General features: G+C 39.6%; 1 protein-coding gene across 2 annotated transcripts in view; it reads left to right on the top strand.

Moving 5' to 3' along the window:
* The first annotated feature begins 297 nt into the window (after positions 1–297).
* Positions 298–14,873, top strand: part of SNX1 (sorting nexin 1) — a 35,787-nt gene continuing 21,211 nt past the window's right edge. For both annotated transcript variants that reach the window (XM_022579742.2, XM_022579743.2), the window contains exon 1: positions 298–471. In XM_022579742.2, coding sequence (XP_022435450.1) covers positions 313–471 — 159 coding nt within the window. In that variant the 5' untranslated portion in view covers positions 298–312. The remainder of the gene's footprint in view (positions 472–14,873) is intronic.

Raw genomic sequence — 14,873 nt, 5'->3', positions numbered from 1 at the left:
TAAGAAGCCCGGTAGATAGGTAGATAGAGCTATCTAGAGCACAAAGAGCCCTTAAGAACATGCATGTCCCCGAGCGCCTCCTTTTCTGTCCCTTTGCCCCGTAGGTTAAGCGCTCAGCCCTGAGACCAAGTGTTTGGATTGGCTGGGCAGGAGCCCCCGGTCGTCCCGCCCCGCCCCCAGCGCGTAGGCCCCGCCCCGCGCGCCCCGCGGGAGTGGTAGCGGCCTTCCCTCTTCGAGCCGCAGGAACGCTTTGCTCGCGGCACTATCTGTTTATAAAGTTGTTGTTGCGGCTTCCGCCGTGGGTGGAGGAAGATGGCGTCGGGGGGTGGTGGCTGTAGCGCTTCGGGAAGACTCCCTCCGCCCTTCCCTGTCCTGGAGCCGGAGTCCGAGGGAGCAGTCGGGGGGTCAGAACCAGAGGCCGGGGACAGCGACACCGAGGGGGAGGATATTTTCACCGGCGCCGCGGATGCCGTGAGTTCGCACCCTTCGGGGCAGGCGGGCGGGCGCCCCCAAAGGAAAGCGACGCTAAGCGAGGGTTGGGGAGGCTGGGCAGAGTGGGCCCGGCGAGACCTTACGTTGGTGACAGTAGTCGTGGCTTGGGTTCTAGATGAGCACCGAGACATAGGGCCCGGCTTCCCCGCCCCTGGGCGGACGGTGAGGAGTGAGGGATGTGGTGGCTTCTCAGCTGAGGTCCGTGACAGCGAAGAGCTTCCGAGGCGGGCATTTGGTCCTGCCTTGCGGACCCACGGACCCACGGGGCTGGTTTGCTGGTGGTTTCCTGCCAGGCTGATTTAATAGATCAAGATAAGGGGTTGGGGTGCAGACTTTCCTTTACCTCGCCTTACTGTTCCAAGGATGAATAATGTTATCTGGAGTTGCCCAGGATAGTGACCTGCCCACAAATCCTTTCGTTAGCTCCATCCTTACCGGTGATTACTAAAGGTCCTTTTGGATCTTAGTCTAGGAGAATTAACTTGACTCCTTTGATCTCTAGGAAAATCCTGCCAGATGTCGGTTGAAAAAAAGGTCCTGCCAGATAAACCACTACGTAGATCGAAAGCTTTGTCCCTGGTTTTTGTGCCTAAGTACCTCAGTGGGAGCAAATCTGTAAATGAGAAGAGGAAATGGTGTTTCCTATAGTAATATCCGGGTTTCTTATAAGAGTTAGGTATTGAAAAAAACTCATCTTTATATGTGGAATGTGGAAATCAATAATCAGTTCTGGAACCAATGGAGATGTTTTTGGGCTGTTTTATAAGAATACTGACTCATACCATTTGGTACAGTTAGTTCCAGGTTGAAAACTTCTTCAGTGCTAAGAGTGAATTTATGTTTCTTTCTATCTTGGTTAATGCTTAGCTTCATAGTAGCTACTCAGTATATGAGTGACTAAATAAAACAGCTTTAAATTCTTTATGCAAGCATGTGTCTGAGAAAGTTTGAGGCTTCTCTCATTTAAGTCAGAAAAAGGTTAAGCTTCTTGGCAATGCCTTCTGTGATAATCATTAGATTTTTCCGTGTACTGTATTTAGGAATTAAGTCCATAATCCCAGCTCAAAAAGTGTTTGCTGATGCTTATATAACAGCTCACACTGTCAAATGAAGTCTCTGTTATTCTGAGAAATAACTCTTGCTGCTAATTTAGTTCTGTATCCCATTTAAAACAAATCTTTTGTCTATTCCTTTAGTAATTCCCTCATAAGCCATGCAGAACAGCGACTGTTGATAACTGCTGAGATGGTAGATAGTCAGACTGAACAACTGAAAACAGAGACTCTGGCTCTGAAAGCAATTGGTCACATTGGTAAATGATGATTTATTTTTCAAAAAGGACCCTGGAAGGATGAGTTGTTATTTTCTAAAGTTCTCTAAGTAAGTTCAAGAGGTTGTGATTTGATTGGTCTCACCAGATTACTTCCCAGAGGCATCCATACTTGTCTCCTAAGATAGTGAAAATACTTTGCCTAATTTCCATCTAAGGGGAGGAGGAGGGGGTCAGAATGAACTTGTTCTACCACAGAAAGCCAAATTATTTTTATTTAGATTTTGATCCAGGAAAATTGAGTTGCTGAGGGAACTAAAATGCCACCTGTAAGCCATTTTTTAGCAGCTTGTCTTGATGTTAATCTTCAGAAAGCCGAGACCCCAAGATTCCTCACTAGTTAGGCTGTGAATTTTTTGTTAAATAGTCAATACAAATTATATTACAATAAATGCTTTAGTTGTGAGCCAGTGTGAGAAGATGGATTGCAGTGCTTCTGTATCTTAAGGAACAAGATTGAAGAATAAAGTAATTAAGAAAGTGGGCTTTGAAGCCTGGTTTAAATCCAGGCTCTGTTACTTGCTGGCTTAACCTTGGGAAGGGTACTTATTTACTCTGTACAGTTTCCTCACCTGTAAAATGTGAATAGTAATAGTATTTACCTCCACCATTACTGTGAGGATTAAATTAGAATACCTGTAAAACACTTAGAACAGTTGAGCATTTTGTAAACTAGAATTACTCGAAGAATCAAAAACCCCACAAAATCTAATAATGAATTAGAAAAGTTTAATTAATCCTAAAAATGGTTAATATAATTTATCAAAATCAAACTGGTAATAAGATTGATTTGATTAAAAGCCATCAAAGTAGGCACTTAATGACTTCAGTAGCATCCTACTGATTTAAGTTTATCTTCATACTAGGTTTTGTTGCATGTTGGAGGCAAAGAGAGGAATATTAAAGAATTGAGAAGCTGAGGCATATAAAGTTTAAAACTCATTTTTGGTATGCATGTAATTTCCTGGACATTGATGTAACAGCTGCTGCTGTTAATCATCCCATCTGCTCTCTTTTAGAGCCCAAGAGGCTTTCTTAATATGGTAATAAAAATATGATTTGATTTTTAATGGAAAGAGCAGCCCCTGATATGCATTTTAGGATCTACAAACCAGTTATCTGAATGGGGTAGACTGGAGTTAAAAGGATTATTAAAACAAATCTGAAATCATTGCCTTAAGCCTGAAAACCAGTTTGTGGAAGGTCTGGTTCTTAAGAATACTCAAGACCTTATCTTCTTTATGCCTCTTACTTTGTGGACCTGTGAATAAAAAGGTCTAAAATTTTAAATATATTATCTGAATCTTTGATTGGACCTGAATCCAGATATGTATCTATTTAGTTAAAACTTTCTTAGTTCTAGGATAGGATTAATTTTTCCCATAGTAAAAAGAGAGACTAAATTAGAGCCCCTTTTCGGTTCTTCTAATTCTTAAAATTGTTATGTTAAAAACACTAAATAGCATACATGTTTTTACATCTCATTTGACCTCACTGGTCTTATTTGCATACTTCTAAACCGGAAAGGTAAAATTGAAGCAAGTTCTTTATCTGCCATCCCAGAAGCTCTTATATGCTCATCTCTTTAGCAGTATGCCAGGACCACCATTAGATTTTGCCCTCTGAATAAAAGAGGAGAACTGTGGTGGCCTTCCTCATGCTGAGAAAAAGGAGGGAAACATAGATTAATGATATCCTTGGTTCAGGTTTTGGCCAAATCTGGTAACTTCTTCATTTGATGATATATTATACCAATTAGATTTTTTTTTCTCACCACTCTTATTCTTAAATTGAAACCCTTGTAATTAGAGAAATGGCTAGAAAAAAAGAATAGGATAAAGACAAAATAGCAGGGGACTTGAAAATGAAAAATCATATATTGAAAAGATTGTCTTTGGCTAATCAAGACTTATTTACATATTTCCACTGGTGTTTAAAGAACAATGTCACTAGCCTTTATTGGTAGTCAAAAGTCAAGGATAGCAATTGGCTTCTGATTGACAATGTTTTATGGACTATAGGGAATTATATAAACATAAGTTACATATTAACATTTAGACAGAAAAGGGCATGGTATTTTTAGAATCCAGTCCTACATCTATGATCAATATAACATGTATCCTGAGGGGAAAACAAATCAGCTTTTTTTAAATTGTGGTATAAAACACATAACAAAATTTATCATCATAACCATTTTAAATTGTACAGTTCAGTAGTGCTAAGTATACTCACATTTGTGTGAAACAGATCTCCTGCATTAAAAAACAACTCCCCTTATCCCCCTCCCCTGGGCCCCTGGTAGCCACCATTCTACTTTCTGTTTCTATGAATTTGACTGCTTTAGATAACCTCATAAAGTGGACTCATACAGTATTTGTCTTTTTTGTGACTGGTTTATTTCACTTAGCACAGTATCCTCAAGATTCATCCATGTTGTAGCATGTATCATAATTTCCTTCCTTTTTAAGGCTGAATAATATTCCATCAAATGTACATACCACATTTCATTTATCCATACATCCTTCAGTGGATGTGTAGGTTACTTCTGCCTTTTGGCTCTATGAGTAGTGCTGCTATGGGTATGCAAATATCTCTTTGAGACCCTGCTTTCAATTCTTTTGCATATATACTCGGAAGTGGGATTGCTGGATCATAAGGTAGTTCTATTTTTAAGTTTTTGAGGAACCTCCATACTGTTTTCCATAGCAGTTGCACCATTTTACAATGTTATCTCAGCTCTTCTTTTAAGACCAGTTTATTTCCTTTTGAGTGCTTATAGGATAACATTTTTAGATCTGGATATAAGTTGGTAATTTCATTAAAAGCTCTAAGGAAATTGATAGTTTAACTGGCTAAGATTTTAATTCTCTGTTCTGCAAAATGCGTGGTGGCTATTCCCAAAGGTATAACATGTCTTCAGTAAGTTTCTTGATACTGTCCTTTCTCTGTTCCTAATCAGACTTCTTTTTTTTTAAAAAAAAATAAGTTTATTTATTTATTTATGGCTGTGTTGAGTCTTTTGTTACTGCGCATGGGCTTTCTCTAGTTGCGGTGAGCGGGGGCTACTCTTTGTTGCGGTGGGCAGGCTTCTCTTGTTGTGGAGCACGGGCTCTAAGCGTGCGGGCTTCAGTAGTTGTGGCACGCAGGCTCAGTAGTTGTGGCTCGCAGGCTCAGTAGTTGTGGCACACGGGCTTAGCTGCTCCACGGCATGTAGGATCTTCCTGGGCCAGGGCTTGAACCCGTGTTCCCTGCATTGGCAGGCAGAGTCTTCATCACTGCACCACCAGGGAAGTTCCCTAATCAGACTTCTTAAAGTTAATCTATACAACAGTATTTTTAAACAGATTTAATACTTAGTTTCTTTAGTTAATGGTATAGTCATTTACAACTAATATTAGTAAATAGTCATGGGTAACTGTCCGTCTAGTTTGTAGTATTTTCTATACGCATATTGTCTCAAACACTTGTTTTTGGAGCTAACATCACATCAGGTGGTCAGATCTGATCAAAAGATCAGAAGTTGAAATTACACATTTTTCACACAGGTCTGATACAGATGTTCTTGGAAAAGTCAGTAACTGGTGTTTTGTCTAAAGATTCATTTTAATGCTCAGCTCAAATTGTAAACTTCTAGTAAGTTTAGATTTTCCTGAAGTACATAGACTCATTGGTTTCTTGATCATAGACTTGTACTAGCAGTTAACCTAGCTTTCAAGGTTATGGAGGAGAAGCTAACAAAAGTAGTTACAAAACACTTTTGGAGAAAGGGGCATGAGAGAAGACTTAAAGATGACTAATAAGAACCCAACTTAAAATGTATTTAAAATAAGAGTTGTGGGGGCTTCCCTGTGGCACAGTGGTTAAGAATCTGCCTGCCAATGCAGGGGACATGGGTTCGAGCCCTGGTCTGGGAAGATCCCACGTGCTGCGGAGCAACTAAGCCCTTGCACCACAACTACTGAGCCTGTGCTCTAGAGCACTCGAGCCACAACTATTGAGCCCACGTGCCACAACTACTGAAACCTGCGCGCCTAGAGCCCACGCACCGCAAGGAAGAGTAGCCCCCACTCACCGCAACTAGAGAAAACCTGCACGCAGCAATGAAGACCCAACGCAGCCAAAATAAATAAAATGAAATAAAATTAGAGTTTGGGGCTTATGAGAGAAGCAACTAACATTGTGATCCGACTTCTAGGTTCTGTAGGGAGTTGCTGCCCCTTTACTTACTCAGATGTCAGGGTAACTCTAATGACTTGGCCACTTGTGATTCATTTGGCTGGGAGAAGGGAGAGGAAAAAGAACACTCTAATTTCTCTCCCTTGGTCCTCAAAGCTTCTCAGCACTCTTCAGTAACTGCTGTCATAAATAAATCATGAGTAGTTGATAGTTACTAGAGCAAGTAGCCATAAGTATCTCATCTCCAGGAAAAGTCTGTTGCTCAACTTTGGCGTATTCTTTTGCTTAGTCAGATGGACAGCTGGGGCTTTGTTTTGCTTTCGTAGCAGATTTGAACTGGGTTTGTTCTGCTTTTTCAATTTAGAAGCTAATGCACCATTAGTACTCTGATCCTTCTTCAGTTCCAGGCCCTTCCAAGTTATTAGTGTGAGACCCCAAAAATTTGGTATGGAAGTTACACCAGAGGATGCAGTAGAATGTCTGTAGCTGAATTTTGGTAGATCATGGATGGCCTTTCACTTTGAGGTCTCTACTGCACTTGCTCATGGTTTTCCTTTACTAACTCAGTGGTCAGTTTCAGGCTCATTTTCCCCACCCTTCTAGCTCCCCCTTTTCCATTTTCATTAGTCCTAGAGGAACTAGCTCAGGTTCTCTACCTTTTTTGTGTCATGGACCCATTAGCAGTCCAGGGAAGTCTGTGGACCCATCCTCAGAATAATGTTCTTAAATGTATAAAATACATAATATTACAAAGGAAACCAATTATACTGAAATGCAATTATCAAAACGTTAGAATAATTTTATGTTATATCCTTTTTAAAAAAATGCTTTAAATAATATCTAGGGATAGGTCTAATACCGTGATTTTTAAATTGAGATGAGCATAAATGATATTTTAAGGTCTGTAATAACTGTAATATCAAATAAAAATATCTAATTTTTATTAGCTATGTCTCAGGTACTGCTACTACTCATGGTTTGTTGCCTGTCTTTATAATTGAAGAAAATGCTGAATTTCAGTTAGAGGTTAGTGAAAAGTAAATTGTAATTTTATTCCCATTTAAATTCATAGGCCCAATTCTCAATTCTGTGGCTCATGGACCCCACATTAGAATCCCTACTTTAACTCCTTAAGTTATGAGAGGGGGTAATATTGTGAAATCATTTGGGTTAGTTAGATATTCACCCAGTTTGTAGAGTAAGATGTACCAAATCCAGTGGACACTTAAGGTCCATTCTCCTAAGCACAGAAACTTTTAGTGCATCTGTGCCATTTTTGAAACATGGTGTGGGAGAGGAGTCACTGCTTGCGGTAGGCGGAATGACTTCCCCCTCCAGCATGTCCACTCCTATTCCTGGAACCTGTGAAGGTCTTAGGTTACAAAGTGAAGGGTAAATTTGAAGTTGGGATTAAGGTTGCTAATCAGCTGACCTTAAAGTAGGGAAATTATCCTGGATGATCTGAGTAGGCCCAGTGTAACCACAAGGATTCTTTAAAAATGGAAGAGACAGAGAGTCACTACCTTCAGAAGAAAGGCACAGAGAGATGTAACATTGTTGGCTTTGAAGATGGAGGAAGTGGGCCATGAGCCAAGGAATGTAGGCAGCTTCTAGAAGCTAGAAAGAGCAAGGAAACAGATTCTCCCCTAGAACCTCCAGGACGGAATGCAGCCTTGATGATACCTTGATTTTAGCTCAGTGAGACCTGTATTGACTTCTGCAGAACTATAAATTAATAAATTTCCATTGTTTAATCTGTTAAATTTGTGATAATTTGTCACAGCCATGATAGAAAACTAATACACTGACCCACTTAGCTCATTTCTCCCCAGAAGTAAAGGTGGCAAAAGGAGTAGTATTTCATGCCAAGATCTTCCAGTGTAAGTTTTTTTCTTGGCTGCGTTGGGTCTTTGTTGCTGTGCGTGGGCTTTCTCTAGTTGCGGCAAGCGGGGGCTACTCCGTTGTGGTGTGCGGGCTTCTCATTGCGGTGGCTTTTCTTGTTGAGGAGCACAGGCTCTAGGCGTGTGGGTTTCTGTAGTTGTGGCATGCGGGCTTATTTGCTCCGCGGCATGTGGGATCTTCCCAGACCAGGGCTCAAACTCGTGTCCCCTGCATTGGCAGGCAGATTCTTAACCACTGCACCAACAGGAAAGCCCTACCAGGGTAATTTTTAAAGACTTCGTGACTGCCGTTTTATCATCTGGGTATAACTTCTGGGGTTGACTTATTCCTAATTGTCCTTTCCTTGTCACACAGTTCCGTAGCTCCATATTGCCTTAACTAAATTATCCAAATTTTTCATTGGAAAATGAGTATGTACCCAGTTTTCCAGAAGCACTGTTACTTGAGCTTTTTATTTGGATTCATCCTCTAAATGCAGTTGAGAATTTCAATTGTACTACCCTTCTGAGGTCCCTTGAACATAATGCAAAGATTCTGCCTGGAGCAAAGAGCAATTGAGCAACATGAGGAAGAATCAAAACTGGTTAAAGTAAACGGAAGATACCTGGAATCACAGCAGTACTTTTCAGTACTGAATGGCTGTCAGCTCTGGGGGACAGGAAGCCCACATCTGTCCTTCCCTGAGCTAAGAAAATTTCATTAGTAGCCTGAGCCTTATGGTTTGAAGCCAGTAATTGGCAAGGAATACCTGTTTGCTCTTAAGTGCTGTCTTGCTGGCATATCTTTCTAGTGACTCTCTGAGAATTAGGATTAGGCTGTCTGAGTGCTCTTGTAAGTACAAACAGAAGCACAAGAACCCAGAGAATACTGTTCCTTTGAGCCCTTCCTTAGAAAGCCAAAATGATGGAAGACACATAGACATATGGACTGGTGGTGAGCACTGAAGATGCAGTTGCCTATAGAATTCAGACTTAAGGAGGAATAAGAAGGAGAGAGCATTATATGTCATGGTCATACGCTCTGACACTACAGATACAAAAGAACTATATTTTTTATTTTTTTTTTTGCAGTACATGGGCCTCTCACTGTTGTGGCCTCTCCTGCTGCGGAGCGCAGGCTCCGGACGTGCAGGCTCAGCAGCCATGGCTCACGGGCTCAGCCGCTCCACGGCATGTGGGATCTTCCCAGACTGGGGCACGAACCCATGTCCCCTGCATCAGCAGGCGGACTCTCAACCACTGCGTCACCAGGGAAGCCCACAACTATATTTTTTAAAAAGGAAAGGGAATGGGGATAACATTTGCAAAAAAATGTTTAACTGTTTTCAGTAATCATAGTAGTTGGTGATAGTATCAGCATTGTTATCCTGAGACTGTAATGTGGGATAAATCAAGTGAGTACTTATGAGACAGTCTAATCCTATCATCCACTGTGTTCTCGAGAATCAGAATTCTTATATGAAAGAAAGGAGACTTGAAATTTGTAGTCTTGATATTTGAATGGAAAATGTCAGTATGAACACATGAAACATTTTAAAAACAAATGTGTGTATCTATATCTTTCTACTGAAAAGCTCTAGATACACTGATGAACCCAGGTACCTCTGAATACCCCTAGTGCTCAGACCGTGGTCTTGAAATAGTATTTCAAGAAACCAGGGCTTCTGGTTCTCGTAGAACAGGCTGATTTCAGGTGTGAGGTAGGAAACGTACAAAAAGAGCCTGGACAATCTTGTCATTACAGTTAACAAGGAAGCTTTCAAAAACTACAGGGTCACATCAAAAATACTCAGAGCCAACTTGAAGAGGTTCCCACTGGCCAATGATGGAATGATTTGAGCTTAAGTAATGATAATAACGACCATGAATTGCAACACATATATATGAATTGTAAAACAGTATGGAAGTTTCTTTAAAAACTAAAAATGGAACTACTATATGACCCAGCAATTCTACCTGGGTGTATATCCATAAAACACTAATTTGAAAAGATAATGCACCCCAATGTTCGTAGCAGCACTATTTACCATTGCCAAGATATGCAAGCAACCTAAGTGTCCATCAACAGATGAAGGGATTAAGATGTGGTGAAAAAAAAATACACATACACACACACACACACACACTCGGGAATACTACTCAGTCATAAAAAAAATGAAATTTGGGGCTTCCCTGGTGGCGCAGTGGTTGAGAGTCCGCCTCCCGATGCAGGGGACACGGGTTCGTGCCCCGGTCCGGGAAGATCCCACGTGCCGCGGAGCGGCTGGGCCCGTGAGCCATGGCCGCTGAGCCTGCGTGTCCGGAGCCTGTGCTCCACAACGGGAGAGGCCACAACAGGGAGAGACCCACGTACCGCAAAAAAAAAAAAAATAAATAAATATAAAATAAATACAATGAAATTTTGTCATTTGCAACAATAGGAATGGACTTGGAGGGTATTATACTAAGTGAAATATGTCAGACAGAGAAAGATGAAAGACAAATACTGTATGATATCACTTATATGTGGAATCTGAAAAATACAGCAAACTAGTGAATATAACAAAAAAGAAGCAGACTCACAGATATAGAGAACAAACTAGTGGTTACCAGAAGGGAGAGGGAAGGGAGAGGGGTAATAGAGGGATAGGGAATTAAGAGGTACAAAGTACTATGTATAAAATAAATTACAAGGATATATTGTATAACACAGGGAATATAGCCAATATTTTATAATAACTATAAATGGAGTATAACCTTTAACAATTGTTAATCACTGTTCTGTACACCTGTAACTTATACAATATTGTACATTAACTATACTTCAATAAAAAATAAATTTAAAAAATTTCATCACAGAAAATAGTTTTATCTATTGCCTAGAAATTTAGCTCCCTTCAAAGTTTTGTGACTATTAAGAGATTTTTAAAATATGGATTATAAAGCAAGCCTTATTTTTAGTATTGATTTTGTCACTCTGTAATCAGTGTGCCTCCACCCCCAAAAATGAGTCCTTCCTAAAATTTAAACTGTTGCTTCAAAATTAGCTTTTTAATATAAATCATTCCTTAATACTGATGAAAATTAGCCTTTTAACCTTGGGCATATGAAATATGTTTTAATACCAGGTGGCTATTTATTTTGATGAGAAGTAAGCTATTATAAACTCTAGTCTCATGGAAGACTTGTTTTCTATTAACAGTCCTGTATAAATGTTGGGTACCATGAACAGGGGTTCATTTCTTCTTATCCTTAAAAATAGTCCTGCTCAGCTTCTCTTGTATTTGATTTTAAGTAAAACTTGAGAATATGCCTCAAAGGACAACTGTGTGCTGGGTACTCTTCAGCCTAAAGAAATAGGCCAGTGCCAATCCAAATCAGTCAATTGAGAATAAATTTGCTAAGATCAAAAATAAAACAAAGAGAAAAGAGATAAAATTGGGGGCATGGGTACTATACAATATGCCGGAGAGAGAGTTAACATACTTATGTAAGAGAAGTGTACATCTAAGTAACGCTAACTTAGCATAGAAAAAGGACATGGGCAAAGGACACCAAAACACATCACAGGGATTCACATGGCCAGTAAACATGTGGGAACAAGACAACTTATAACTAGTTAACATACAAAGATTTTTTAGAGAGAGAGAGAAGGCTTAATGTTGCTGCGGTGGTGTGGGGTGGGGGCCTGGGGGTGGATGCAAATTGTGATCTTTCTGGAAGGGAGCTTAGTAGAGCCTTTGAAAATTTCATTTAATAATTCTGCTTAAGAATCTATCCCAAGGAAATAATCAGATGTAGACTTATATATAGGGATAGACATAACCATATTTTCTGTGATGATAAAAATAAAAACCAGGAAACTGTCTAAATGCCCATCATTAGGGAAATGACTATGTTGTAGTATACACATATGATAGAGAGTTAAGTCACTAAAAGTGGGATTTTTGTACAACCTTAAAGACATGAAAAAACTGCTCAGATGACAAAGGGGGCAAAAACAGAATACAAAGTTTTGTGTACATAGATTAATTTTATAAAAGAACTACTGAGGAAAAGTTAGAATAGTAAATACAATAATCAGTCTAACTATGTTCAGCTTTCCTAGAACTGAGCCTTTAGTGGTTTTTGGAATGGAGTCCCAGAGTATATTTGAGGAGCAGTGTTCTATTCTCAAAGGTAGTTGTTACCTAGCTTACTAAGAGTGCACAAGCTTTTGTTTTCATCACAGTTCTAGTCAAGCAAAGTATGGTTTGGGCTTGAAGAGGATCTGGTAGAGGAAGAATGACAGTAGTTGTGCTCTAGTTGTCACCACAGTATCCCATCCATCTGGATCTGTCTTTTCTGATTAGTATAGGGAAAGACAGACTGCTATTCTTTTGTTTTTTTGATTGAAGTATAGTTGATTTACAATGTTGTGTTCGTTTCTGGTGTATAGCAACTTGATTCAGTTATACGTGTGTGTGTGTGTGTGTGTGTGTGTGTGTGTTTGGTTATATATGTGTATATATTCTTTTTCATGTTCTTTTCCATTATGGTTTATGACAAGATATTGAATATAGTTCCCTGTGCTATATAGTAGGAACTTGTTGCTTATCTATTTTATATATAGTAGTTTTTATCTGCTAATCCCAAACTCCTAATTTATCCCTTCCCCATCCCCTTTCCCCTTTGGTAACCTTAAGTTTGTTTTCTTTGTCTGTGAATCTGTTTCTGCTTTGTAAATAAGTTCATTTGTATCATATTTTAGATTCCACGTGTAAGTGATATCATATTTGTCTTTTTCTGTCTAACTTCACTTAGTATGATAATCTCTAGGTCCATGCAATATGGCTGAGTAGTATTCATTGTATATATATACCACATCTGCTTTATCCATCCATCTATCAGTGGACATTTAGGTTGCTTCCATGTCTTGGCTATTGTAAATAGTGCTGCTGTGAACATTGGGGTGTGTGTATCTTTTCGAATTAGAGTTTTCTCTGGGTATATGCCCAGGAGTGGGATTGCTGGATCATATGGCAACTCTACTTTCAGTTTTTTAATGAACCTCAATACTGTTTTCCATAGTGGCTGCACCAATTTACATTCCCACCAACAGTGTAAGAGAGTTCCCTTTTCTCCACACCCTCTACAGCATTTGTTATTTGTAGACTTTTTAATGACGGCCCTTCTGACCCGTGTGAGGCAATACCTCATTGTAGTTTTGACTTGCATTTCTCTAATAATTAGCAATGTTGAGCGTCTTTTCATGTGTCTGTTGGTCATCTGTATGTCTTCTTTGGAGAAATGTTTTTTTAGGTCTTCTGCCCATTCTTTGATTGGGTTGTTTGGTTTTTTGTTATTGAGTTGTATGAGCTATTTGTATATTTTGGAAATAAAGCCCTTGTCGGTCTGATCGTTTGCAAATATTTTCTCCCAGACAGACTGCTATTCTAGCGTTGCTCCAGAAAATTTTCTTAATCTTTAAACTTCCAAGTTTAGATGATAAAACAGAAATAGAAAGGTGCCTTTATTCATCTTCGTATCACAAGAATGGGTTCTTCTCGGTGTTGTTAAAAATGGGTAAATTCTAACCTGTTCTTTTCCTGTTTCTTTAGTCTCTCTGGTGAGCTACTAGTAAATTACATTTATATACGTATATTCTTAATGTATCTGAGTTTTAATCTCTCTTAGACCTCCATCTAGAGGCAACTGGTATTAGTGGGAACTGAATTAAAAGACATCAGATGGCTTTTTATGAGATTCCCTATACTGTACAAGAGCACAAGAGCATGTATAGGATGGACGTGTGTATGTAAGAAAGTAGTTGGCAATTTAAGAGGCAAAAGGGAAGTGTAGGGTTTGGTTTTGCCCTATTATTTGTGGTCTGTGTCTCGGCAGTGATTTTTTTTTTTTTTGGTTGTTTTTTAAGATTGTGGAAGCAGCTAGAAGACAGGATCACTGTCTCTAACAGAATTGGTAACATTTAAGCACATACAACTAAAAGCTCATTAAATTTTATTAGCGTAGAAAATTTCGTTGTTTGCTAGTATAAATCTACATGTTGGTAACAGTTTCTTTCCCTGAGGGTGGCCCCAGTACTGGGATGGAGCTGTTTGCATGACAGACTCAAAGTACCCAATAAATCTGTCATTTCACTTTGTTCTTTTGGGTCAGAAAGGGCCTGTTTCCAAGGAACAAACACCCTCAGATTTGTTAAGGAAATGTTTCATAAAAGATTCCTTAAGTCAGGTCTTTTAACTGATTTGGCCTTGGGGTCTGACTTCAAAACCCTCTAATATGACACCATGGCTTTTGAAGTCAGATTCTCAGCTTTCTGTTAGTTTTCTACACAATCCAGCTTTGTTCACTCTGGTACCGGTCTGGGGCCTCACCCCACACTTGCTTGCGGCGGATCACTGAGCTTTTGATAAAGGCCATGGACTGACTGTATTTTCACCATGTGCCTGTAGGCTAAGCATGGCTGGTTTTTCTTCTGCTAGCCTGACACGAGTCTGGTTGAAAATTGTGTCTCTGTAAGTTAAGGATGAAAAGATAAGTTATATTTACAAACAACATTGAAGTGTCATACCTTCCTTTGCTTGTCGGGAGGGTCGGTAATATCCACATAACTGGGCTTCAGTGAATGGTTCAGCCAAGGCCACAAAATAAGTCAGGATCAGAGCTTGATTTATGGTCTCTAGTGTGGTGTCCTGGACACTAGAATGTGCCCTGTCAGCATTTGAAAGAATAAAGGTCATCAACTGAGGAGAAATGCATTTGGACAGGTTCTTTTGAAAATTATCTTTGTATACACATACCCATGTTGGCATCATGTGCTTTGGGGTAGGGCATTTCAGCAGGGTTATAGGGTTAGAAGTTAACCCTAAAATGTGTGAGTTTATTTTAGCTCTGTGATCACTCAGGCCACACTTACATAACTAATAATGATTTGCTGCTTATTAAACTGGCTGACTAGTGATCCTGTCTACCCCTAAACACCTGGGGGAGCA

This window comes from Delphinapterus leucas, chromosome 2 (assembly GCF_059928025.1).
Source record: "Delphinapterus leucas isolate spDelLeu-1000000601 "Yukka" chromosome 2, BTC_Dleu_Yukka2, whole genome shotgun sequence".
Lineage (NCBI taxonomy): Eukaryota > Metazoa > Chordata > Mammalia > Artiodactyla > Monodontidae > Delphinapterus > Delphinapterus leucas.
The sequence above is the reverse complement of the archived record's forward strand: the minus strand, read 5'-3'. Positions and strand labels throughout refer to the sequence as shown.